We start from the raw sequence: 27,952 nt of genomic DNA, 5'->3' as shown, positions 1-27,952 counted from the left end.
CTCCCCAGCTGTCCTGGGTTGTAGTTCAGGATGTATTCTATCACCATCTTCAGTTAATGGCCCATCAATGCCTTTTGCATGACTCAGAGATAACTCCCTCCAGGAGTTATCTCTCTCTTTAATGGGCCATTAAGGCTCTCTTCCATGACTCATCATCCCATTGTGAGATGCTCCGCCCATGGGGAGGAGCCAAGCATTCTCACCTGGATATAAGCTGGGATTTGGGGCAGTAGAAGCAGCCCTCACCCACTGGATTTCCAGAGGACTGGAGCTACCAGACCTTTCTACAAGATTTTGTTTCAGGAAGACCACCTCGTCTGGACTGCTTCCATCACCCTGACCAGGTTGTATTTTGACTCTGTCAGTGGTTTTTCTTTTTGTATTTATTTTATTTTATTTTATTCTATTTAATTTTCTTTTTCTTCTCATTAGATTTTATTTCTGACTTAGAGCCTCTTACTTGGTTTGTTTTCAAAACCACAACACCAGCCTGCTATAACCATGCCTGTGTCCCCACATTGCTCAGTGCCCAGCCCAGGCACAAACTCCATCTGGGACAACACTGGTAAGAGGAACTCCAAAGGAGTCTGCTCCTACTTCTCCTCTGAGAGTTCCTGCTGGGACCCAGGAGAGATCAGGAGAAAACCCCATCAGGAGACACCAGAGCCAGCCTGGGCCTCAGGGTGCAGCGGCAGCCCCAGGAAGAACATGGCAGCAGTGAGTGCTGCTGGGGGAGAGAAGCACTTGGGACCTCCAAGCTGAAGCTGAAGGTGGTGGTGTGTGTCCCTGGAGAAGGGGATGCCAGTGCACAGGTTACCTGGGTGTTGAGATCCTGTAGTTCTCCTATGCGGTCTGAAAGGAGCTGCTCAGGGAACTGATACACCTGTTCGATCCAGGCCAAGTTGTTTTCTTCCAGGCTTCTAAGGCTCAGTTCCTTCTCTTCCAGAGTTAGAGTTGGCCTGGAGAGCAAGGCAACAGATGGCCATGAGAGACATTCATGTCCCTTGGGCTCCTCAGAGGGCAGTCTGGCTTAGGTCAGAAATCATGGGTTTAAGATTGTTCTGCCAAGCAAAGGAATCAGGATGCCAGGCTGATCCAGCTCCCAAAGGGTTCAAGTTACCAGACCCAAGGTGGAGCTGATGGATGTATCCAGCTCCTTATACTCCAGCTTGGGCAGGGTTAAGACACTGACCTAACAACAGAACACTCCTTAGAGGGAAAGAGCTACTACAAAAGCTTTTGTCCTCAGTAAAACCGAAGGCTCAAAAGAAATGAGGCACAATATCCAGAGAATGAAATACATCTGCATGGATAGTTCAGAACTCTGCCACTTTGGAAATGCTGGCAGATGCAAAGATCAGGAAGAGGGAATCCATTCATCACACTACAGGCTCCCACAGGCTTTCATTTACCTGGCTTTTTCCCTCTCTTGGGCCTCAGTGTCATCTTGCTGAGCTTTGTGGGCAAGCAATTTCCGGGACTCTCTGGAGGCTGCCAGCCAAGATGTCAACTCTCCCACCTCAAGTCAGACAGAACAAAGCAGTCAGAGGCTACAGCCTGTCCCTGTCAGCCACAGCAGACACTGAGGAAAAGCAAAGGACAACTTCCCATTTGTCCCTGTCCTGAAAGATTCACAATGGATATGGACAACTTGTTTTGAACTCTCATTGGGTCACCAATGGCATCTGGAAAAGCACCTGAAAAGCAAGGCTAGCAGGAAGAGCCCAGCAGAAATCCATGCTGATGGTTGCCGGTCAAGAGCCCAGAGGACTAACCCAAGGCAGCAGCTGAGATTCAGCAGATCCCCTAAGTGTCTTTCCGAGCAGCTGCCATGTTCACAGCATGAGGCAGCCCCAGAGATCACCCCTGAGCTGCTGCTCTGCCATGGAAAGGTAAGAAGGGCACAGAGCACCTGCTGGATGACTGTGGTGCCACTGCTGTTTCACTCACCTGCTTTTGCAGAGTCTCCCTCTGCTGAAGGAGGACATTCATTTCCTCTTTGATGCTCACTAGTTCTTCCTTTTGCCTCCTCTTCGCTGCCTGGATTTCACTCTGAGCTTTCTGCAGCTTAGCTCTCAGCTTTGTCTTGATGTTCTGGCAACAAAATACAGAGCAACTTCCTGGGACCTGCCCTCAGACTCAGCTTTTCCCACTTTCTCTTTCAAAATCCCATTCCTTCCGCCACTTCTTTTGGCTTCTCTACCAACTCTGCTTTCATTGCAAGCCTCCATTCCTGGGCCTGAGCTTTAGAGATCATCTGACTCCATGCTCCTTTGTCTCCTCATTCCCAGGAGCTGCCTTTTGTGCCCTTGTCACTGCCCTGCACTCTGTTCCCTACTCAGACTTACCTGCTCCTTCTCTCGCTGCTCTTTCACCCTCTGCCTGAGCTCTTGGAGTTGCTGGCAGGTTTGGCTTAGCTCTCTCCGAATTTGGAGCAATGTTGCTAAGACAACTTTCCAATCCCTCTGCATTTCCAGCAGGACCTGCAAAGAAAGAAAGTATAGAGGGATTCACAATTCACACTTCTGCAACATCTGTGTGGCCAGAGGCAAAGATTGATGGGCTCACAATCTCTCAGAGCACTCGGGCTGCTGCTCCCTTGGGCCACTGTCTGCCCCAGGGGAGTCACAGCTTCCTAGGAAGCAACTTAAAACACAGTCCAGAAGACATCTCCAGGTCTCTGTTCAAAAATACTCCAGAGGATTCTCTAAAAAGTGTTTTCTTTTGTCAGCATCCCTGCTGCATCCTCCCTGTTCCCACAAAACAAAAGTCCCTACAAACTCTGGCTATAAACACCCATCAGTAAACATCAAAAGAGGACCAGTAAGAGAACAGTGAAGATACTCTGAGCTAAGTATTAAAAAAAACCCCAGAACACAAGAGCAGTACAAAAATTTCAGCTGGAAGCTGATGTTTCTACCTGGCTTCCTATGAGGGGTCTCATTCCTAGTCCCAAAGATTGCCTTGTTCACCTTTCAGCTCCCAAAGTCAATGCAGATGACACAGAGGGCATGCTTCACACAGCCTGATATCCTACTGTCTCCCAAATCTCCAGCCTTGCAAAAAATTACACCAATTTTCCTTTCATAAGCATCACCTATCTCTTGGCATTTTCTAAGCTAGTTCATTCCTCTACAGGTTGAGCCTGCAGGGTGGCAACTTTCTGCCTCATCTCCAGCAGCACCTTCTTGGGCTCCCACTCTGTGTCTGCCTTTTCTTTTTCCCATTGTTCCAGCATCTCCTGCACCTCTGCATGGTGCCTTTCAGGCTCACTTGCCTGAGGAGGGGAGAAAAAATCTTCAAGATGAATTGCCAGCAAAGCTTCCCAATGAAAAATGTGAAGCTTCATCCCTCACAAAACCCCAACCTGAAAAGAGCACGGGCATGGCTTTGTGCCCCTCAGAAACCATGTCCTGTCAGGGAATTGAAGAGGAAGCTGAGCTGGTGCATAGAGTCACTGAAGCAAAGAGTCATTTCCATAGGGAAAGACCTTCCAAGCATTGAGTCCAAGCCTTCAGGAAAGGAGATGTCACCCTCTCCTCTCTGATGTCCCAGTCACAAGGATTGAAGGACCAGGCACAAGGGGCCTGTTCCATTTGCTTGCAGCCCAAAGCAAATCCCTCTGTCCATCGTGGAAGCAAAGCAAGAAAGAAACCAAGAGCTAACAGCACTGTTGGCATCTCTTCTGCATTGGCATCTGCTCTGAAGCATGCAGGACCATCCTGCCCTTGGCTGCAACACTTTGGGCACCACCCAACCTGCTCTGGAACTTGGCTTACACCCAACTGAAGCCATAGCTGCATTTACTGTCCTGGCATCATCTGTGGGTCTTCACATGCCTCCAAGTCTGAGCTGCTGGCTCTGCTGCCCAGCCCAGCAGCAGGAGGCCTCTGGCAGAGGATTGCTGCCCTTTCATGCCCTCAGGCCCTGCTGGTGCTAAACCAGCCCACAGAGCTGACCTGGATGATTCAGAAGCATATTGTCCCCTACCAGGTCTTTCAGGAGCTTGTCAACTTCCAGTTGCTGAGTAGTTCCCTGAAGTCTGAGGGTATCATGATGCTGCTGCTCTGCCTGAGAGAGCTGTTGTGCCATTTCTTCCCATTGTGGCCTCCTGACAGCACTCTCTGCTCCCAGCTCAGGTTGGAGGCATTTCACTTCCCCTGCAAGCACATGCAACAGCAAGATTCAGAGTCTTTACCTGACCTCAGGCCCTTCTAGTGTCAGTGTAGGAGGGCTCTGCCTCCAGCCCCACCACTCCTCAGAAGCCCTGCAGACAGAGGTGACTTTCCAGCTGCTTCTGCTGGGGCAGCACCACAAACGAAGCACATGATGCTCTCACCTTCCATTGCCACCTTGGTGACTGTGAGTACTTGAGTTCCCAAATGGCTCCTGCTGATTTCCAGCTGAGGTACCTGCTGCTGAGTGGCAAACAGGCTGGATTCCAGACTCTTGTTCTCTGACCTAGAGGTTGCAAATATGGAGAGAAATTAGTTTTGTGCTTCTCACGACCACAGGGAGCTATTTCCAGTACAACATGGCTCAAGACACCGCCCCCCACCTGAGCATGGAAAATGGGTCACATGGAAACTTGTACAGAGAAGGCACATTTGTGTCATTTTAAGAGCACAGCAGGGCCCTCTGAGGGAGTGCCCAGGCCTTCCTTATGGCCTGGCACAGTGCAGACAGCCCAGCCCAATTTGAGCTCAATAGCCAAGCCTCCAGTTGCTGTTCCTGACCTATGGCACTGGGTAGCTGTGCCCAAACAGGCTGGGCCAACGAGCAAAAGCCCAGCCCCTGCTCATAGCCCTTCTCTCATCAGCACTTCCAAGCTTCTCTGCAGGGGGACAGGACTCTTGTCCTGGCTGACTCCTGACTTTTTAATTCTCTTGATAAAGCACCTAAATGTGCATCATTTCCCAGCCACCCTTTATTTAAGAAACTACAGAATTACTTTGGATGATGCAGTAAAATCTCCTGTTCATGGCAGCATTTGTAAAAAATCAGAACCAGATTTTTTTCTGAAGAAGAACTAGCTGAAAGGAGAGACTTGGAATCCTGCAGTTTAAACTCTTGGAAGCTCAAGGAATAGACTTGTCAATTCTATTTCAGTGTTGTTGGCTAAGCAGGCAACAAAGGTCCTTCCTTACAAGGGAAGAGGGACTGTCTACAGGGACACTGGCAGGTTTGAGAGGTAGGTGCCCATTCATGAGCAAGATTACGCAGAGGCTGTTGAGAATTCCTAAGAGTTTTCCCTGCTGCTCTCTAACCAGATCTAGGTCCTGCCCTATGCTTTACAAGACTTTGCTCAAAAGCAGAAGACCCTCAGGATTTTCAACAGGAGCCTCTGGCGTCAGCCTAAATGGCAGTGTCCTACTCCCAACATCTTGAGGCAAGAGCCTGGAATTCTGGAGATGGAGCTTCAGTTCTGAAGATCAGGATCATGTCAAGCTACTTGGTAAGGAATAAGGGATGTTCAATGCCAAGAACATGGAACCAAACCCAGAGAGAAACTTGAGATTTCACTCAACATCTGCATGGTATAACTACCACTCAGTTCAGAACTAGGCTGGCTTGCTTTGGACTTCCCACAGGTTTGTGTACAGGGACACAAACAGGAGACCAAGGCTCAGGAGAGCTGAGAGCTTTTCTTATAAAAAAAAACTTTTTTTTTTTTTTTTTTTTTTTTTTTTTTTTTTCCCTGAGTCTCTTCCTTTTTCTGCCCAGGGGAGGTGAAAAGATCTGAAAAGGGTCTGCTCCCTGCCTTTACCTTGCCTCTACCAGCAGCTTGGAAAGGCCTCCTCGGTGCCGCTCTGTGGCTGCTGGTGGCCCCTTGAGGGCAGCCTTCTCCTGGCCCCACAGCTCCTTCTCTCTACAGCCCTGGGCCAGTGCATGTCCTTGGACAGAGGATTCCTGGCACAGCTGCTCCAAAGCCCTGCCTGGCAACTCTGGCTTCTGGGAAACCTGTGTTGTAAATGCATATTATAAAGTTGGCTTTTCACAAGGTGTGTGCGATATGATTAATAACTTTGTGGTAAGGATATAAGTTTTTATTTCTGCTGTTTGTAAAGAAAATTAGGCATAATGGTAGTATTGATATAGTAAATGCTTAAACTGTCTGTTTGGCCAGGATAACATCCAGTGAACATGTAAAGAAGACTCTGCTATTGATACACCAGCTATCAGCATCTCCCATCTGAAGAAAGCACGGACCAAGGCCCAAGCTGGAGGTGATAATGAAGACACAGCCCAGAAACACACAGCTCTAAAAAGGCGGACCCGAGGAGGGGCCATGCAAAACAGTCCCTGGAATATGGAAACTAGTTTAGGGAAAAATATGAATATTCAACAGATAGATACAATAGAAAGAGTATTTAAAGAAAGGCTCTGAAATAGCAGGGTGTGGACTTGGCTGAATGCCAAGTCACCGGGCCTGGCCGTACTTTGCTTTTTTATCTCCTAAATTGTCTTATCTTTTATTAAACCTATTTCTTAAAATTTACATAAAAAGTGAATCTTTATTTTCACACCTGGAAGTGGGACAAATAACAGCTGTAGCACATCCGCAGGAGATCTGTGCAGAGCCAGCCAGTGCCACCTCTGAGTCAGCCAGAGGTCAAGGAGCTCCTGTGCTGTGGGCTCAAAGTTTCATAGCGTCTGCCCTGTGCAGCTCTGATACCCTGGACTGCCAAAAGGCACTGGCACTGTTCCCTTGGAAGTGCTGTGCCAGGCCCTCCTGGCTTGCCTGGGACCAGACACTCCTTCCCACCAAACATGCCTATCCCAAACTCTGTGTTGTCACAAAAGTGCTACATCTTCCACAACTGCCATTTGGCAAATAAAATTTCTATCAGGATTTATCCCAGTGGTGGATATTTCCTGGAAAGGTTGAACAAAAGCAATTTTGTTCACTGAAGCAAGTGAAAATACACAGGGTTTCTCCTCAACAAAACAAAACAAAACACAACCCCCAAAACAAACAAACAAACAAACAAACAAAACACATCAAAGTGTCACCTCTTCCAGTGTTCAAACCAGCTCTCTGCTTGGCAAAGAAACAGCCCTTGTGGTGAGCAGTTATGTAGTGACTGATGGAAGTCTGGATGTTGTGGCCAAAGTAGACTCTCTTTGTGCAGCAGTGCACACCAACAATGCCATTTACTAGTCTTACACAAAGAAGGTGTCTAATGGCCCTTGCTGGTATTCAAGCCTGAGGACTAAGCCGTCTTTTTGAGCTCTTTTCTTCAGTACAAAACCTCTGCTATGTATTTGCCAAATCTACAGCATACTCCAAAACTGAGACTAACAGAAAACATCAGAAATAAACCATCCTCTCCATTACAGTTATCCTGTAATACACAATCCAAGCCTCCCCTGGCACAGGTTGGGGCCTTTTTCTCTTGTCCTGTCCCTTGCCCCCTGGGAGCAGAGCCCAGCCCTCATCTGGCTCCACCATCCTGTCAGGAGATGTGAAGAGCAAAGTTCTCCCAAGCCTCCTTTTCCTGCAGGCTGAGACCCCACAGCTCCCTCAGCTTCTCCTCATCACACTTGTGCTCCAGACCCCTCCCCAGCTCCGTTCCCCTGTTTTAGAGGCTCTGTGGCAGCCTAAAGCAACAAATTGTTCAGAATGATGCAAATAAACACGCATATCCCTTGCTAATAAATGTATGTGCCCTCTTGAGCCAAGTGTGCACAGCACTGCCCCTGTCTTCTACAGCTGGAAAAAGCATCTGGGCTGACCTGGCTGGCATAACTCCCTCTCCCACAGGTGCTGCCTAGGAATAAGATGTCCATACCCTCTCCAGATCTGTGGTAATACTATCCTTATCCTTCTCCAGGAGATCACCCTGAAGCTGAGAATCCTCCAGTGTCTGTCTCTTGACTTCCAGCTCACTCTGCAATGATGGGTGTTCTCCCTCATGTGCAGCCAAGTCCTTCACTCTAAAAGAAAGGGAAATACAAGTTTTTAATGGAAAACCAGTCTCCTTTTTAAAACCAACCTCCGTCTTGTTGTGCCGCTCCGCCTTTTCCGCCTGGGCTGACGCTTCCTTAGGTTGCTCAGTGTTCTCCTGGTGCAGACACGAAGCTCCTTGCTCCAGGCTTCTAAAGCATTGCTGCAGATTTTCCCTGGCCTTCTCAAGGTTTGCACAGTCACTGCAGAGATAAGGTCCAGTCAGAAAAATGAAGAGGCCTGAATAGTCACCAATCCCATTTTTGGCACTCCAGGATGGAGCTGGGGACAAGGGGCTAAGAAAGACTTGCTCTTTCCCTCACACCTCCTTCTTCCAGAGGAAAAGGGAAAGGAAGGCAGGCTTTTTCCTTCCTTCAGTAGAAGCACTGACTGGGAAGGGGCACCTCAAGAACAGAATTCAGAGCAGCAGCATGGCAAGAGGGAGGAGTCTTATCTTCCACCATTGCTGTCCATCCCCAAGATGGCCTTGGGAGTCACAGTAGACCATGAAAAGCCCTGACAGGATGATGGTCAGGTGCCACAATGAGGCCTACATGTGGTAGGGCAGGTGAGCTCTTTGCCCAGAACGCCTCTGAGTTGCCAGAACTTGAAGCAGGTTGCTTCTGGAACACAGGAGGAGGAGGAGGAGAAGGAAAGGATCACCTTCTGAGGGTTTCTAGTAAAGACTGCAGCTGCTGTTGGTCACTGATGGACTTCTTGCATTTCTCCTCCAGTTGTTCAAGCCTATGCAGCACCTCGCTGCACTTCTCCTCATGTTGTCTCTGCTGCTGCAGCAGGAAATTCTTTGAGTCCTGCCTGGCAGAAAGCTCTTCTCTCAGGGCCTGCAGGAAGAGGTAGGAAAAGAACAGAAATGATCAATAAGGAGCAGGGAAGATGGCCCCAGAGAGCTGGGAAAAGCAGCAAACAGAGACACAGCTGCCCTGAAGGCAAAAGCTGTGCTGGGGGGATGGACATCGAGGAGACAAATGCAGTAGATGACAGAACTGTGGAGACCAGCAAGGCAGTGCAGGACCACAAGTGCCAAGGTGAGAAAGAAAGGGCCTCAAGTGGCTGAGTGAATGGAAAGGTGTCGAGCTGAGCCTGTGGCCGGTGGGGAGGAGAAGCAGAAGTTCTCACCCGAGTTGCCTTTAGTCTCCTTGGCAGTGCTTCCCAAACCAATCCAGAGGAATGCTGTGCATCAATGGATTTCGGGGTTGAGAGGACATTCCCAGAGTCTGCACACTGGGAACTGAGAGTGCAGATACAGGAACTGCCCATGCAACAGGCACCCCTTTTGTCTAAGGGCACCTGAAAGTCCACATCCAGCTGCTAGGAATTGTCTTCCTTTTCCAAAGTACCCCTGAGACATCTCTTCTGATCCCAACAAAAATGGGTGTCCATTCATGGAGAACCAGTTCCAATATTTAGCTAAATTACAAAATCCATTTCTACACTGAGCATGGTTTGTGCTTAGTGCATTTGTTCCTGGGGTTAGAGTGAAATTAGATAGGGCCCTCTGAGGTCAGGCTCCTACTACCGTTCTACAGAGTCCCTGTCACAGACCTTGTGGAGCTGACGGAGGAGAGAAACCTCCTTTGGGGGAAAACAGGGCACAGATGTACAACCCCCTCCCCGCTTCTGAGCAGACAGGAGACCCATGGCCGAGCAGCTTCCCCCCTTCCAGACTTCCTGCACTTGCCTTCTCTAAATCCCACTGCAAAACGGTTCTGAGCCAGCTCAGCACAGTTATACTCACCTCAGGGGCTCTTGGGAAGAGTCGCTGGTGAGAAAGTATTTGGGCAGTGAACTGCTGGCTCATTCCAAGCCCTTGAGCTTCCTGGAGGAGCACAGGTAAGAGAATACTCAGACTGCACGGCTGGCCCTGAGGGAGTCACCCTTGCAGGCCAGGAGCCCCCTGCTCCCTCCCAGGCTTGTCCCCAGAGCCGCCACCAAAGCTGTGACCATCTCTGGAACAGCCAGGTGTTAGTCCCTTGGTATTCCCAAAGGGAACCTTTCCCTGTGGGACAGCCCAGGCCCATGCAGCCCACACTGGGCTTGGCACACCCTCACCCTTTCTCACCCTCTGGGTCTCCATCTGTCCCTTGGCATGAGCAGTGTGGGCCATGGCAAATGCCAGTATCATGGAGACGTTGGCAGTAGCAAGGTTAGAAGTCAAAATCCAAAGGCCACTGGCTTTTGCTGGGTCCAAACCCTGATGTCCAAGGGTCGTTGGCCTTTGCAGGGTCCAAACCCTGATGTCCAAGGGTCGTTGGCCTTTGCAGGGTCAACAGCACAATGTCAAAGTGCCATTGGCCTTTGCAGGGTCCAAACCCCAAGGCCCAAGAGCTGTTGTCAGCTGCAGAGTCCAAATCCCAAGCATTCCATGGGCTGTTGACAGTTGCTAGGGTCCAAACCCCAACATTCCAGGGACTCTGGCAGAGCCCTTCCCCTGCCTCTGCCCCCATCCCAGCTCCCTGCTGGCCCTGGCCCTTGCTCTGCCACCCGCATGTCTCCACAGCCCTGCTGGGAAGGGGCCTGGCTCCTAAAGGAGCTCAAAGTTGCAGATCCAGAGAGCATCAGTTTATAGATCAGCATTCCCAAGAGAGCAGGGTTTGAGCCACATGCTCTTTATGCACTCAGTTCCTGAGCCACAGGAATTCTTCTTTCTTCCCTGACAAAGGGGAGATGTAAGAAAAAGCCTGAAAAGGTTCTTACTGGTTAAAAATATAAATGGAAAGGAAAACGTTGGGTTTAGAATAGCCATGTGAGGAGGGAAAATGGTGTTTCAGGATCTTTTGAAATTTCCATGGTGCAAAAGCCGTAGTGTTTAGGACTCATACAACAGATTAAGAATCCTGAGACAGCCAAGAGTGGATTCTTTTTTCTCTTCTCTCTTTGGTGATATATCAAAAGATCTAGGCAGAAGAAAAGTCTTGCTGACTACATTAAAGAATGCTTGCTAGGAAAAGACCTTCAAGAACCAAATAGGCCTACCTAAAAAAGCTTGGTCAGGTATTTTTTGCTTTGAGAGTTTTCCTGTGAGGGACGATTTTTGTCCCCCGTTCAACAGCAATCCTTTTCTGAGCAGTGCAGAAACCCTCCGGGCAAGAGCAGAGCTGCACCTGCCTTCTCCTGGGCCCCTCTCTGGGTCAGGGCTCAGCCCCCTCCATGGCAGTGCCTGTCCTGGGGGCTCTGACACCACTCGGAGCTGCACAGGCACACAGGTCCCCAGAGCCCCAGAGCTGTCTGCAGGGAGCAAAGGACACACCTGCTTTTCCCCAGAGACCACCTGAGCAGGTGATGCTTGGCTGGCAGCCCCAGCTCCAGGGCCCTGCTGAGGCTGCGCTGCTCTTTGGCCACTGGGCTCACTTGTCAAGAAAGGAAAAAGCAGTATTCAGTTCATGGTCTTTTCTGATTCAAGGGGGACTTTCAAACAAAGAGATAGAAAGAAAGGAAGACTCCAGCCCCAAGACTAAAACTGAACAAAATATACAGGACATCAAAGGTATTGAGCCAATCAATAGGAATGACGTGTGCTGTTATAAATGACAATATAATATTGGCTTTAGCATGTATATATAAGCTTTTGCATGTTGTTATTAATCACAAATATTTTGATATAATACAATCAACTGCTTGCTAGTAAAATACAATCTATCAATTTATGTATGCACCATATAGCTTGTATAAATTGTAATGTGATTAATATATCAGAGGCCTTAGCAAAATATTACAATAGGGATTATTCAATGTTAAAATGCTTTTATGGAACTAACTCAAAGAATTGTATAAAACAATTATTGTTGTTTCTCACATCTGCAGACTGGCCTCTTCAAGTGATAACCATGACAAAAACCAGAGCCTTGGAAGAGAATATATTGGCTCCTCATTATCAGTAAGAATGAAACAACAGGATGGAACCACAAGAAGGAATAAAATATATTGACCTAATCTACAAGATGTCATGCAAACAAGTCAGAAGTTAAAACTAAAAAAAAAAGGTTTGTGGAACATCAAACACTCACAAGAATGTTTGAATAATGTATAAACTCATGAATATGCATGTACCCCCAGTAATGTAACAGTATATAAAGAACATTGCTTTAAGCTATGAGTGTGTTTTCTGGCCGATCAAAAAAAACACCCCAGCACTCGATATCATCCCTCTTTGTCTCTTATTTAACTTCTAAAAATTCTAAAGAGGGAACTTTGTTTATCACATCTTGTGTTTACAGCACATGAAAAACAACCAAGCACCATCTGCCCAAACTTTGTTAAATCATCGGAACATTGCTTAATTCTTTCTACACTCAGACATTGTTCTCGAAGATTTTTAAGCTGAAGGCAATATTGTTCTCTTCTTGAAACATTTGTCGGAACTAAACTCGCTGTTGAAACGCTGAATGGTTTTTGCACATTTCAGCGATGTGATGTTTACACACCAAGTGAAGAGCAGAAAGCTCACCTTGCTGATGCCTAAAACTAGGCAAGAAAATAAACTCCATAGTCAGATGGCTGCAGAGCAGGTATTTGTTTATTCAGCACTGGGTGTGAGGGGGGATCTCTCTGCCAAAAACTCACTCAGTCTTCTTCAGTCTTCAGTTATATTTTAGAAGTCCTACCACACAACATCATGATTACAACACATTATTAGAATACTCAGATTTTGCACAAAGCTGTGCTCTTCTGTGGGGTCATTAATCTTCTTGTGGTCTTTAGATGAAGGCTTCTGTAGTCTTCCTCACATTTGGACTTTTTACCTCTACCTTCAACACAGCCTGGTACTTCTTGTTTTTCAGTCTGTTTTTAGCTAACTTTGCAGTTTGCAAATTCCATTAAAACTTGCTATCTTGCTTTTGATGGCACCTGTAATCTCACTTCCTCTGCTATCTTGCTTGCTTTACTTGCACATCTTATTACAAGATTACTTGTGGTTAACCTTTTGTTACAAACCACTTAGGTTTCAGTGCAGCATTTGGTTAAGGAGCAGTGAAGTGCCAGGACAGAACCTCTTTGGGACACACTCTTTTTGCCTCTGCAGTTGTGCTGTCCCTCAGCCCCCTGGGCACCAGGAGCCCACCTGGGGAACTGCCTGGGACCCATCTTGGAACCCACCTGCAAATTTTCCCAGGAACCACCTGAGAACTGCCCCAGGAACTCCCCCAGCAGCCACATAGGAATTCCTTTCCACATAGGAGAGGAAAGATGTGTGCTAAGGTCTTTGATGGGTGAAGGTATAGGTATTAACATCTTTGAAATGGGTCTCAATGTCTCCACTGACTTCGGGCAGCAGGTTCAGTTGAAGAGCCCAGTCAGGCTGACTTCCGAAAGAGACAATGGTCTGCACATGCCTGAACTTCTGAACTTCGGGGTAAAATGGCAGGTTCAAGGGGGAATATGTGGTAGGTGGTTTGGGAAGGCTGTACCTTCCTTCAGACAATGAGAAAAGGAAGAGGGCAACATGCAATTGGGAGTTCAGGATAAAAAGAGGCTGCACCTTCCGAAAGCCGGAGAGTGAAAGACCCCGTGGGTGTGTGCCCTGGTGGACTCTCTCCCTTTATTCGAATAAAGTTGACGGACTTCTCTGTCTCCTTTTTGAACATAAACTTCTGGTGTTTGTGGATTTTCCTGACAGGAAGTACACAAAAATCCATGAAACATAAAGAAACTCCATGGTTAGCACACTTTAAAATGACACCAAACTTCATGAGATTTTTCAGGTTCAGCACAGACTGTTCAGCACCATCAGACCCAAGCAAGAGCTCCTTGGGCTGCTGGGACCAGCAGCACTGGAATTGTAGAGCCCAGAGGGCAACCCCCAGTCCAGGGATGTTTCTGTAGAGGCACTTGGGGTGCACTGAAGGCCTCAGGAAGGGTCCCTAACGGAGCAGTGCTGGAAGTGATGGAAGCATGTAGAGTGGAGAAGGGGCTGTGGTTGTAAGAGGATGTTCACCATCACAGTCCCAGAGCAGAGCAAGCAAACACCAGCAAGAGGAGACTCTCCCTTGCTGGGAGCTGCAAATCCAGAAAGGACAAACTCAGAAGAAGAAGTTCCATTTTCTTTGTCCCTTCTTGTCCTCTTCTCTGCATGAGCTCTTCTGATGGTGAGAGGCATAGAAGAGCCGAGGTGCAAACACAGGGATTTCTGTTAGGCTTGAGCAAATCTCACCCATGTCATTGTCAGGGGGCAGAGGCTGGGCTCTGCAGGGCACTGACAGGGACATCCTGGGGGCACATAGGGGTGTGTGAACACAGGGCTCTGGGGTGTGCTGGAGGACACAGGGATGTCCCAAGGGGGGCAAAGGGGGCCTGGAGGTCCTTCAGGAGCACTTGTGTGGCCAGCAGTGAGCTGTCCCCATGCCCCCCAGGGACACTCAGAGCCTGCCTGCCCAGGCAGTGGTCACTGGGCTCTCTTGCTGGGGACAGGTTCCATGTAAACAATCACAGGAAGCTCTTGCTGAGGGCAGGTCCTGTGTCACAGGGGAGCCCTTTGTGACACCCCACTGCAGTCCCTGTGGTCAGTGTCTGGCCAGACAGGGACAAGACAGGACAGGAATATGGAGCTGGCAAGGAACCTCTGCACACAAGCCTGAGGCCTTCTCTGCTTCCTCAGCAGCCCGTGGTGCTGAGGTATTTCCCAAATGATTTTCATTTCCCCCTTCTCCACTACCAGCCTTTTCCTTTCTACTGAAGGATGGAGAAACTCCCCAGCCAGCCCAGGGTGGCCTGGGAGGAGGACAGGGCTCTCCAAGAAAGCAGCTCCCCAGTAGAGCCCCACAGGGTAACAATGGTGCAGCCCCTGCAGACAGGTGAGTGAGGGGCCATGCTGGGCTGGGCAGGACTGGGACCCCAGGCTGCCCTGCAGGATGCTGGGATCACGTTTTGCTGGCACACACACCTGAGAGCCCAGGGGGTGGCTGTGATGCCTCAGTGCTGAGGCTGCTCAGGGCTGAATGCCAGCCCCAGCACATCGCCTGCCAAGGATGGGGTGAGCAGAGAGGCCCCAGCTCCTGCTCCAGGCTGAGGGCAGTGAGCAGCAGCTGGGCTGGCAGGAGGCAAGGATGCGATGGGGTGCTGCACCTTTCCTGTCCCTCTGCCAGTGCATCGCTCAGCCTAAGGCCCTGGGGCTTTCCCCTCCATGCTGTGCTCCAGCATGGCAGCTCCTCTGCTGGGCACCCTCCAGCCAGGATCTGCATGGGAAGGCCGTGCCAGCAGAACAGGCACAGGCCTAGGGAGAGGGCAGATCTTCCCCTGCTCTCTCCTGTTGTCAGACCCTCTGTAGCCCTCCTTTCTCTCTGTTAGATGCCAGTGGGTTACCTGTGTATGGAGAGGAACAGGAAGCCATGGCATTCACCCGGACCTTTGTCAGGTTCTCTTGCCTGGTAGCCGCAGCCTGTTGGATGGTGGATGTGCCCTGCTGCCCCCCCAGGGCTCTGGACCTGATGGCCATGTGTCCCCCCTCAGATGCCACATTGTCTTTCTGTCCCCTGGCTGCCAGATGAATGATAACAAGCTGCAGTTCCTTGAGAGCATCTGCATCCTGTGTAGAAGGGCCATGGAACATGGCTCATTACTAGGCCTGAAGTTCTTCTGCCAGAGATACGAGCTGGCAGAGAAGATCAAGGTGAGCTGGTGCTGTGGGAAAGAGGGCAGGGAACCCCAGCACCCCGTGAGGGCAGTGCTTGCGTAGGGCAAGGAGCTGGTGGCATGGGCTGCTGGCAGCTGCCAGGTGCCAGCCCAGCTGTGCTCAGCAGACGCTGCTGAAAGAGGAGCCCCAGAACCAGACGCACACAGAGCTGTGGCTGCTCGCCTTGCAGGCAGGCCATCACTGGACTGAGGTACCTGCTTATCCCTCTCAGGAACTCCAGCCCAGCACTCTGCATCCACCTGCACAAGGCCCTGAGGTGCTGCTCCCATCATCAGTATCCAACTGGGCCTTTTCTCTTTGCAGCTCTGTGGTGCTGGTGCTGCAGGACAACACACAGCTAAGCTCCTGCTTTCTGAGTGTCCTTTGTCTTCCTCCAGAGGAGGATATTACAAGCCTGGAGGCTTCCCTCTATACTCAGGTAAGTGCTGGGTGAGCTGCAGGAACCCCAGGCCCTCTTGGCTGCTCTTGGCCACCCTGTGCTGCCTCATGATCAGAGATCCAAGGCATGGCAGGGCCTTGCTTTGCTTTCCCACCCTCATCCCTGCATCCCCTTCCCAGGGCTCGGCCATGTCCAGCATCACAGGCCGCTGTGCCTGCAGGACACTGCCTGTCCCTGGATCTCCCAGGCAGTGCGGGCATCCTGCCCTGGGAATCCACATCAGTCTCCAGGATGGGAGGGACAGCAGAATCCCTGCCATCGCTCTCAGTCTTCTCTGCAGACCCTGGATGCTATGGACACCAGGCTGAAGGCTGTTGTGCTCAACTCTCCTGGCGAGGTGCTGCAGGACATCTTGGAGGTCTGGCCTGCGCAAAGAGTGGGGGTTCAAGGGCTGTTCCTTACCCTGGGGGGGGTTGCCCAATCTGGGGTGGATGGTCCCCAGCCCACTTCTGAGCAGGCAGACCACACTGCGGGGAGGGTGCCAACCTGCCCTGGGGTTCAGCTGGAGTACAGAGGCTGCAGAGGGTGGCACCTACCTGGCCACAAGGTTGGCCTGGGGCCTTTTTTCCAGGCACAGGAGCCTCCTGAGGCTGAGCTCGAGGTGAGAGGAAGCCTTGAAGGATGGTAGGAGTCCAGCCCAGGAGCAGAGCCACGCTGCCACCATAAGGCTCACCTCAGGGTGAGCCTCCAGGGCTCACCTCAGCCTCTCTCTGCCCAGGTACTGCTCACCTTCACCACCTCTGAGAGAGCAGTTGTGCAGGAGAGGGGCTTGGAGAGGATTTGCATCCTAAGCCATTGGCTGGCCAGCTGTTCCACTCTGGAGGTAAGGACCAGGCACCCTCCTGCCATCTCCCTCTCTCTGTGGTGGGTATAGCTGCAGCTCTGAGGTGCCTACAAGGCCAGCCTGGGCACAGCCTCTGAGCTGAAAGGGCTCAGTCCCTCCATTTCCCCTGGGCTTCCCAGCCAGGAGCCAGCTCTGCCCCAGCCCTGTGTTTGATGGGACTGCCCAAGGAGCATGGAGGGAGCTCTCCCTGGCAGGGCTACTGTCCAGTGGATTCTCTGAGAGATGGGGTCTTCAGGACCCTGCCAAGCTCTGACCCACCTGCATCCAGCCCTGGATACTCTATGTGGGTCAGGGTTTTGGCCTCAGTTGCCACCTTCAGTCATTCTGTCTTTCGGCCTGCCTCCCCCAGGCTGGTCAAAATGAGAAAAGAGGTGATGCCTTTGGACAGATCCAGATCCCAATCCTCTGGAACGTATTTGGATATTTCATCCTCATGTCATTTGAAGAAGAAAAGACCAGCCGTGTGGCTCTGGATGCTCTCTTTGCTGTCCTCAAATTCATCCATTAGCAGAAACATAAGAGAAGCTGTGGTGGGCTGCATTCCCCCACACAGTGACATCCCCTGATATATCTGCTGGTCTTCCCCAGCATTTTGATGGACCCTTGTGTCTGGTGCAGGTGCCACCATGTCCTGAGCACCGCTATCATCTCTGTTCCTTCCCCACACTCTCTGTCCCAGACTCTTGATGGTCCTGTGTATCTGAGCTGCTCCCCAAGCATCGCCCCCCACCTCAGCTACTGTCACACCCCTCCTCACTATGGGCAGGGAGCTGCTGCTTCCAAAGCCCACCTTTCCTTTTTCCATCCAGAAGGAAAGCTGGGTGTGAGAGCACTGCATATGCTCCTTCAGAGGTCTGGTGAGGATAGTGGTGGGGAAGAAGTGGATGAAGAGCTACATGCACAGTGTCCTGGCCCCGCTCATCCTTCACATGAATGACGAGGCCCTCAGAGTGGGCCAGGTACTGATGTCAAGGCTGAGCACTGACACTGACAGTGGTGGCTGACATCCCCTGGGGCTCCTGGGCATTGGGCAGCATTCCCCCAGCACAGCCCCTGGGAAGGGTCCCTGCAGAACCAGTGCAGCAGGTGACCATTTCCAGCATCTGCCCTACCTACTCCAGCAGGGCTCAGCACCAGCCCAGGATCACCAAGGTGTGGATAGATGTGTCCCCAATGGAGCTGGAGTGCAGGGATTTGGGCCTCAATCCCTGCACTTAGGGGCCATTACCAGACGCTTTGGAAGGAGCATGATCCAGCTCCATAAAGGCAGAGTCACTCCAGGTCACCTTTCCCACGCCCTGGAGCCATCTCCCAGCTTCTGCTGTTCCACAGGCCTCCAGGAATGCCCTCCTTAGTATCACAGAGCTCCACAAGTGGAAGGAGCTGAAGCATGTACTGAAGACATGGTAGACCTGGAGGATGACTGACTGCTTGCTGAGGATGCACCCCAGGGACTGTGCAGCATTGTGGGCTCTGCAGCTGGGTCTGGGGAAGAGACCCTGCAGCCTGGAGCTACATCCTTGTTCCTGGCTCAAGAACAGAGCCCCAGGGGCTCTTCTCCAGGACCATCTCCCCTTCCTGCATCCAGTGGGAGAGAGGAGGGCTCTTGGTAATGGAGGTGCTGGTAGGAGGGGCTGCTCCAGCCACCTGGAGGGTATATGACAATGCCCACATCTTTATGGTCTCTCCAGATGGAAAAGAACAGCAGCAGGACTGAGCAATATCTTCATCAGAGCCTGCAGTACCTGAGGGACCCTCAGGAATGTGTGCAAGACTGTACCATCAGGTTCATCAGTGAGCCCAGTTGGGGTCCCACTTTGGGCAGCCCCTGTTCCCCCCAGCTCTTGCCCAGTGCCACATCCAGGCTACTGCTGGTCCCTGGTTGCCGGGAGCATGCTGGGGATCAGCCGGGGCTGACAGAGCTCTGTGCACAGGGACCATCATGTGGCATCTCAAGGACCAAAGCGAGGAGCTGCCTGCTCTGGTTGTCAGTGGGGAGTGGGGAGTGAGGGCTGGGAGAGTGGGGCGTCTCTGCAAACGTGAGAACTCATCTCGGCTCTCTTTTGGTCACAGAACTTCAGGCGTTGGAGAAAGATGGGTGAAAATTCATCCATTGCCTGGCAGCTCAGACCAGCTTGATCCTAGAGAGTCTGAGGGAGCAGTGACCATCAGCAGAGTCCCTGTGTGTTCTGCGGTGCTGGTGCTGCTGCACTGGGAGCCTGTTGTGCCCAAAGTGGGACATTCAGGCAAGACTGGTCAGCAACACCCTCCTGTTGAGTCACAAGGTGCAGAAAGGACTCCCTGAAGTCCTAAGGTCTTTCTCAGAGAAGGCTCTGGGTGTGGCTGGATCCAATCCCAGCCCCAGACTTGGTCAGCACTTTGTGTTTGAAGGGTCATACAAGTGTCGTTGAGCCTGGCTATCACTTTGTCCTAAGGATTATGGCTGGTAAGCCAACTCTAGTTTTGCAAATAAAGTTGGGTTTCTGTTTAAATAATAGCTTGTCAATTTCCTTTTAAGACAAGGTGACCTACCTGATTCATCAAGAAAAGCCAGTAGATGTAATCTTTTTGGGATTCCAGCAAAGATTCCAGACTGTCTCTCCCAAGATCCTTCAGGACAAACTTTCCAGCCCCAGCTGGATAAGCATGCCATGTGATGGGTGACAGCAGGCTCATGTGTTGGGCACAAGATGTAACAGTGACTGGGGTGGCATCAGGCTGGCACTGGTCACTAGTGGGGTTCTGCAGGGCTCCATCCTTGGCCCTGTGCTCCTCAACATGTCCTTGGACACAGGACTGGAAGGGATCCTAAGCAATTCACAGCCAATACAAAATGGAAAGAGCTGTTGGCTCCCTGGAAGGCCTTGTGGTAAATGCAATGAATAAATTAGTGTATATAATATTGTATCAAAAGTTTGGTCTATTAAAAAGCTACTCCAGGGCGTTTCCGGGATTCCAAGGCCTATTGTGCAAGCTGTGAAACCACAACATTTGCAACAGAAATGACATGACTAGACTGGAGATGGCCCATTCATCAAGGATGGGCCTCCACTTCACGGCTGCTTGACATCTGATATTAATCTTGGTGACGAATCCAGAGGATGATCAAATCAGCACCCCAAAGGAGAAATCTGGGAAGACTATCAAATAATCTTTTCATACTTACTGGAACCCCTTTCAAAACCTCACTTGGAAATAAAGAAATACATGAATATTTGGACTTTCAGTAGACTTAGCCTCAGGATAAATAAACTGTATAAAAACTGTACGCTGAGACCCAGTGGTGTGTGGCTGAGGTTGGATGGTACCGTTGTTACTGTCACTCTGCCCACCCAGCATTCGATCAATGTTGTCTGATTTTATTGTGGCTTTTTAACTGGATTTTGGAAAATTGCTAAATAAATTCTGTTATTTTGAATTGGCTTCTAATTATTTATAACAGCCTGAAGGCTCTTGGAGAGACCTGGACACGGGAGAAATGGACAATCACCCACCACGTGGAGCCGAACAAACACAAGTGATGGATTCTGCTCCTGGGATGGGGCAATCCAGAATGTACGGACAGACTGGGGAACGATGGGCTGGAAAGCTGAGCCATCCTGGTCAATGGCCAGTCGGATCTGAGTCACCTTCCTCCTGAGGAGCAGCTCTGATCTCTGCTCTCTGGGACCAGGCACAGAACCCAAGGGCATGGCGGGAACTGTGTCAGGGAGGGCTATGTTGGAAATCAGGAAAGAGTTCTTTTCCCACAGGGTGCTCAGGCACTGAACAGGCTCCCCAAGGAATGGTCATGGCCCCAGGGCTGCCAGAAGTCCAGGAGTGTTTGGACAACAGTCGGGCACAGGGTGGGTGGGATCATTGGAGTGTCCTGGGCACTCCTGAGGTGTCCTTGGTCTCTGCAGCTCAAACAAGTCCTGCCCCAAGAGCTGAACCCCAAAGCCTGGACATGCCCAGACCATGGACAGAGATGTCCAAGGCATGGCCTGAGCACAGGAAAACAGTTGCTGGGATGGGTCTGGAGGGCAGAGCTGAGCACCCAGCACTTGAATGAGCTGAGATGTGCAGAGATTTGTGGTTTTTAAATGATTAATTTGTGTGTGGGTCGACCCTGACAGGACACCAGGCACCCACCAAAGCTGCTCAGTTACTGTCCTCCACAACTGGACAGGGGAGAGAAAATATAGTGAAGGTTCATGAGTTAAGGACCAGGAGAGATCTCTCATTGATTACCATCACAGGAAAAACAGACTCGGGAGTATCAGTTAAATTTATTAACAATCAAAATCACAGCAGGACAATGAGAAGTAAAATGAACCTTAAAAACACTCTCCCCACCCGTCCCTCCCTCCCAGGCTCTCCCTCCTCCCCCACAGTGAGCACGAGTGGGGATTATGGTCAGTTGTTTCTGCTGCTGCTTAGGGAAAATGTGTTCCCATACTGGTCCCAGTCTGTTACTGGTCCCCAACTGCCCATACTGGTTCCATATGGGTCCACACTGGTCCTATAATGGCCCATTACTGGTCCAATACCAGTCCCATACTGGCCTGTACTGGCCACATATTGCTACTGTACTCACCCATAGTGGTCTCATACTAGCCCAATACTTGCCTGTACTGGCCTATTGCAGTTCCTTACTTGTTCCCATACTGGTCCATTACATATCCAGCACTGGCTTGTGTAGGCCTCTACTGGCCCCATACTGGTGCGATACTGGTCCACAGTGGTTTTACAGTGGTCATACTAGCCCTCACACTGGGTATACCAGTACTGGTCCCATACTGGTTTGTGCTGGCCTGTATTTGTCTGCACTGGCCCATAATGTTCGAGTATCAGTCCCACAAAGATCTTTTGTTTGCTTGTTTTGGTCTCTACTGGACCCATACTGCCCTGTAGTGGTTCTATATCGGTCCAATACTGGTCAAGTACTGGTCCCCCACTAGCCCAACTGGCTGCATACTGGTCTAGTACCAATCTCTTACTGGCTCCATACTGGTTTTTACTGGTACCATACCAGTTCAATACTGACCCTTTTAATAACTTTGGAAGCAACTGAGCCATTTTCAGTGGGATCTGAATAATTTTGGAACTGCTCCATCTTTGGGAATTATTGAATAATTGTGTAAGTTTGAGTCATTGCTCAGATCTTGAGGAGGGTTCTCTACAGGGAAGGAGTTTGATCTTTGGGATCTTTGCCCCTTTCTTCCCTTTAATTCTTTCTCTCATAGAACTGATAGATGATAGAAGCCAGCACCTTGAAATTCACTCTGGAGGAGATAATTCCCATTGCTGCACAACACAGTGAGACCAGAGAGGTAAATCCATCATGATAAATGGATCTTTCCCTTCACCTGGCAAAATTTGAAGTGATATTTGGGGTCTTTCCAGTTTCAGTATATCATGCTGCTCATGCAAAGGGCCTGGCAATTCAGGCTAATGGATTCCCACATCCTTAAGAGCTGCAGAGAGTAACACTCCTGTTTAATCCCGAAAATCACCCAAAAGAAAGGCCCCAGAGGAGATTTAGGTGTAAAATTGCAGATTATTTCGGAAGATTCCAATTACACCTGAAACAATCCCAAAGGTACCTGCGGGCAGGTGGGCACACACAGGCGTGATGGGGCTGGGAGGGACAAGGCCAGGAATTACAGCCTGATTTTGTGATTTACAGCAGGATTTCTCCTCTGATCCCAATTCCCAGTGTTGTGGTGGTGCCAGGTGTGCTGGTGGTGGGTCTGGAAGCCTCAAACTGGGATCTGGGACCTCTGAACTGGAGATCTGGTCCCTCAAACTGGGAGTTCAGGTCCTGGACTCTTAAACTGGGACCCTCAAACTGTAATCTGGGCTCTTTAAACTGGGTCTGGGATTCTCAAACTGAGATCTGGGACCCCTGAACTAGGGTCTGCAGCCCTCCAGCAGGATCTGGGATCCTCACACTGGGGTCTCAGCTCTCTAAACTGGGACCTAGGCCTCTCTAACTGGCGTCGGGAATCCTCAAACTGGGTCTAGACCACCAAGCTCTTCCCCTAGAGTTTGGGCCCCTCAAAGTGGGATTTGGGATCCTCCAACTGGGTGTGGGACTCTCAAACTGAGATCTGAGACCCCTAAACTCTGTCTGGGCCCTATAAATTCCTGTCCCAGCTATGGGATCACTCCTCAAGTGCCAATTCTCTCACCAAGCCAAGGGATTTCTATTTTTTATTCCTGTTTCTCAGGAAGGAGATGGGGCTTTTTTGCAAAAGGCTGATCCCAGTCTTGACCAGCGGAACTGATACTGGTTTGGAGTAGGGGGTCAGCGGGCCAGTGGTCACACCCCCCCCCCTTTTGTTGGTTATAAAGTAGCTGGTTTTGCACTCGATGGTGGATTTTGAGGGTGACACCGTGGAAAAAAAAGGGGGGACATGTGAGGGAGGTGAGGTAGGGGTTTATTTGGGGGTACAAAGAGAAAAGGGGGATGGAGAGACCTCAGGGTGGAGTTTTGGGTCCACCTTAGAGGGGAGAGGTGAGTGGGAGGAACCCAGGACGGAGATTTGGGATCCTCAGGGTGGGCTGTGTAGGGTCTCAGGGGGAATTTGGGGGTCCCAGGGCAGATTTTGGAGGGCCCCAGGGTGTATTTTTGGCATCCTAGAGCTGATTTAGGGGTTTACAAGATAGATTTTCAGGTCTGAGATGGATTTTGTGGGTCACAAGATGTGGGTGGGGTTGCAGGCATTGGCACCTCCTGGTGGTTAGGAGGACTCAGTTCCAGATTTCACAGCGCCCCCAGTTTTGGGGCCTTTGGGGCTTGAGGATTCCCAGGATGGATATTGGAGTTTCACGCTGAGTTTCGCCCTCCCCAGGATGGATTTGGGTATCTCAGGTTGGCTTTTGGCGTTCTGGAGTAGATTTTTGGAGTCCTAGGTTAGATTTTGGGGGTCCTAGGGTGGGTTTTCAGGATCCTGGGATGGATTTTAGGGTTCCAGCACCCGCAGTGCAAAGTCCAGGGCAGGGGCACTGTGGGTCAGACAGCCCATGGACACCACGTCAATGTGGGGCCCCAAAAACTGGGGGAGGGTCTCCAAAACGATCCCCCCGCTGGCCTCCACTGTCACTCCAGGGTGTGCAGCCTTGACCTGCGCCGCCACCGCATGCAGCTCCTGGCAGAGGACAGCCTGTTAGCAGGGAACACTCCCTCCCCAAAATTTGGGGCTACACTGGACATATGAATGTACAATGGATGCTACGTGGTGCAGAATTCCCCCCAAAATTGGTGGTTTCATTGCCCAAATCTTCCCAATTTCCTCCCCCCCCCACCCGCCCCCCCCGCCCCTCGCCCCACAGACCACCAGTTCAGGGATTATTCCACCCATAGAGCTCCAAAATTGGAGAGTCCACCCCCAAACCCTCCAAATCAATGGTTATCCCCCTTAAACCAGAAACCCAATAGAAATACGAGTTTCCCACCAAACATCTGCCCAATTGGGGGCCCCACCCACCACTGGTCTCCAGAACAACCCCAAATTTGGGCTCTCCAATCCACTGACCACCCAAATTGGGGTCCACCCACCCAGAACCTCCCAAAATTGTGCCCCCTCACCCAACCCCTCAAATCCAGGCATTTGCCCACCCACTAAGCCCTACGCTGTCATCCCCTCACCTAAACTCCCCAAGTCAAGGGTCCTTCCACCCAAAACACCCAAAATTGGGATTACCCAACCCTCTGACCCCCCAGAATTGGGATTTCCCCTTGTATCTTTGGGACTGCCCCACATCTACAGCAGATCCCCATTTTCCTGGTGCAGCCTCACCCCTGGGTGTCCCGCATTTTTGCCACTCCCCTTGATTTTGGGGGCTCAACTGAGGGGAGCAGGGCCTGGATCTATGGAGTCATCCTCCCTTTTTTGGGGTATTCAAGCCATTTCACTGCTCTGCCTCCCATTTTAAAGGGTGCAGTCCTCCATTTCTGGGGTCTAGCCTCACACCTGAGAGCTTCTACTGTTCTTGGGAGCCCCTAAGAGATTTTGGGAACTCACCTGGTAGGAGGAGAGGTCAAATCTATGGTGTTACCCTCCTACTTTTTGAGAGATCTGTACCCCATTTTTGGGGTTTAACCCCATTTTTAGAGTTCAATGCCCCATTTTTGGGGTCCAGCCCACACCTGGGGTCTCACCATTGTTGCCTCCTCTCCGATTTTGGGGCTCACCTGGGGGGCCAGGTTGTCCAGCAGGACGATGTCAGACCCTGCTCCTGCAGCTGCCAGCGCCTCATCTGCACTCGAGCACTCGACCCCCAACCGGCGGGTGAAGCCCCCGGCCCGGCGCACCCTCAGAATCATCTGGGGAACAGGGGGGTCAAGGGGGAAATGCAGAGTTATGCCCAATCCCTCAGGCCCAATGTGGGGCAGGGTAAAATGGGGGTCCCCCCATCGCCTCCCCACACTGATCCCTACAAATTGGGATCCTCTCCCCAGATCCCCCCCAATTCAAGGGTTGTCTCCCGACCCCAGAATTGGGGTTGCCCCACCTACAGTCACCCAAATATAGAGTTATGCAAGACATGATCACCACCCCCCCATTCAGGGGTTACCCCTGCTAATTTCCCTCCCAAACTGGTGTCCCCAACACACCTCCCCTCCAGTCCAGGGGTTATCCCACACCAGTCCATGCCCAGAATACCCCAGTCCAAGAGTCTGTCCCAAAATTGGTACCCCTTCATATACTGCTGTTTCCTCATTCCCCTCGAAATTCGGGGAACCCCATGCCATCACTCTCCCCAAAAATCGAGCCCACTCCACCAAAACCCCCCATTTCCTCCAAACCTCATATTCCTCCTATGCAACAGTCCCAAATTTGGGGTTGTCACGCCTACCACCCAGAACCTGCCGATTCAAGGCTCCCCCAATAATCTCTCCCCCAAACTGGGGCCCGGGCCCCCAAATCTCCGAGCTTCCCCGCCTAGCACCCACAATCCCGGGGTTCTGCCACCATTACCACCCAAATTCTAGAGTCCCCCAATACCCAGCACCCCCCAATTCAAGGACCCCCCCCCACTGTCCCAAGTTCGGCGTCCCCACCTGCTCGAGTCCCCCCGCTGCCGCCGCCAGCGCTCGGTGATTGTCCTTGAGCAGGAGGAGTCCCCCCAAACCTCCCCGGTGGGGGTCGGCGCCCCCCACCCCCAGCGCGTATTTCTCCGCCAAGCGGAAGCCGGGTGTGGTTTTTCGGGTGCCCCCCACGACCCCCGCCCAGCCCTGTGCCCGAGCCACCCCCACGGCCCTCGCGGCCATCGAGGCCACCCCGCTGCAGCGCCCCAAAATATTGAGGGCCACTCTCTCCCCACCCAGCACCCCCGCGGCCGGACCCTCCACCTCGGCCACCACCACCCGCCCTGGGGGCAGCGCCGCCCCCTCGGGCACCCTCCAGGTGACCCGACACTGCGACACCCCGAAAACGGCCTCGGCGAAGGGGGCCCCCGCCAGGACGCCCCCCGAACCGCCGCCGCCCTTGCTGAGCAGCTCCGCGCGGGTCACGGCGTCCCCCGCGGCCGCCACCGCCGCGTCCGGCCACGGCGCGTCCTCGTCCAGCCAGGTGCGCGCCAGGGAGCGCAGGCGGTGCGGGGGCGGCGCGGGGGCCCAGCCCCGGCCGGGGGGCGCCGAGCTGGCCATGGTCTGGGCGCCTGGGCAGAGCGACAGCGGCGTTACCTGCGGACTGCGAAGGGCGAGGCGGGGAATTGGGGTCGTGGGGAAGGGTCTCGGAGGGTTTATTGGGGTCCTAGGAGGGTCCCTGACAGGGTGTTGGAGACCGCGGTGGGATTTTTTTTCAAGGAGATATTTGGGTCTAGAGATGATTTGGGGGTTATTAAGGCGCTGAAGAGGAAATTGGGGTTGGTCTTTGGGGGGATTGGGAGATACGGGGGTACTTCTGGGAGTTTTGAGGGAATGCCGGGGCAGCTTGAGGGTCCCGGGAAGGTCCTTGAGGGGATACTGGGATACGGGGAGGATTTTCAGGGAGATATTTGAGTCTGAAGGGGATTTAGGGGTCATTGGGGGGTTGAAGGGGAAATCTGGGTTGGTCTTGAGGGGGTTTGGGGGATATTGGAATCCTTGGGGGAATTTTGGGAGGGCGCCTGGTGTCTCCTTAATAGGATTTGGGGGGCGATGTTGAGGGGTTTTGAGGGTCCCAGGAGGGTCCTTGAGGAGATATTGAGGTCCTGGGGAGGGGTTATTGGGGCCATTTGGGAGGTTATTGGTTCCTGGGAAGGAGATTTGGGCGGGTCCTGGGGGGACGTTGGGGGGGTCCTAGGAGGGTCCAGGAGGGGATATTTGGGTCCTATAGGGATTTTGGAGATTTTTGGGTGCGGGGGGATTCGGGGGGGTTATTTGGGCTCTGGGGTGGATTCGGGAATCCAGGAAGGAGATTAAATGTGGTTCCCGCCCCCCCCCCTCCCCCATGGGCACCCCAAATGTGGGTCCCCTTCCCCCCAGCTCAGGGGAGTCCAAAGTCCGGTCGGGGTTGGCCACATCACCCGCCCCTCCCCCATGCCCCATCTCCTTCCCAAGACTCCCAAGTCGGGGAGGGGAGCCCCACTGACCAGTCGAGAGTCGGAGGCGACTGAAGCCAGAAGTAGAGGTCGGGGGAATTTCTTACCTGGGGGCGTGGCCAGCCTTGCCCCAGCGCCCGACCCCGGGCTGTGATTGGCTGCCCCGGGGGTCTCCACCCACAAAAAAAAAAAAAACCCACACCCAACCAGGTTTGGGGTGGAGGAGAGGAAATTCCCTTTATTGACAATAAATGACCCTGGCGGGGAGCGTTGGGGGACGCTGGGGTGGCACCCCATGGACGGGGGGTACTTGGGGTGGCACCAGATGACATTAGGTGATTCCCCCAACCTGCCCCCCCAGTTCAGACCCTGCCCCACCCCATCAATGTCACTTGGGGGGGAGTTTACAGTGGCATCGGGGGTGACTGACACATGGGGGTGACAGGAGGTGACAGTGGCAGGGGTATTCCTGCACTACCTGTGATATAGGACATTGGGATGCGACGGGGAAAACAAGGCATGGGGTAGGGGCGTGGTGCGGGGTGGTGACAGTGCCAGGGG

The 27,952-nt window shown here is 51.9% G+C and overlaps 1 protein-coding gene and 1 pseudogene across 1 annotated transcript; both read right to left on the bottom strand.

Moving 5' to 3' along the window:
- LOC136373139 (centrosome-associated protein CEP250-like) overlaps positions 1 to 10,091 on the bottom strand; it is a 51,420-nt pseudogene extending 41,329 nt beyond the window's left edge.
- A 13,735-nt stretch (positions 10,092 to 23,826) lies between these two features.
- QPRT (quinolinate phosphoribosyltransferase) lies at positions 23,827 to 26,516 on the bottom strand. The gene is made up of 3 exons (XM_066338079.1): positions 25,929 to 26,516; positions 25,059 to 25,190; positions 23,827 to 24,012 (listed from the first exon to the last, which is right to left on the bottom strand). Exons 1-3 carry the CDS (start codon positions 26,514 to 26,516, stop codon positions 23,827 to 23,829), a joined length of 906 nt encoding a protein of 301 aa, XP_066194176.1.
- Between the last annotated feature and the right edge of the window lie 1,436 nt (positions 26,517 to 27,952).

This window comes from Sylvia atricapilla, chromosome 32, assembly GCF_009819655.1.
Source record: "Sylvia atricapilla isolate bSylAtr1 chromosome 32, bSylAtr1.pri, whole genome shotgun sequence".
Classification (NCBI taxonomy): Eukaryota; Metazoa; Chordata; class Aves; order Passeriformes; family Sylviidae; genus Sylvia; species Sylvia atricapilla.
Note: the sequence above shows the minus strand (reverse complement) of the source record. Positions and strands in the feature narration are given on the sequence as shown.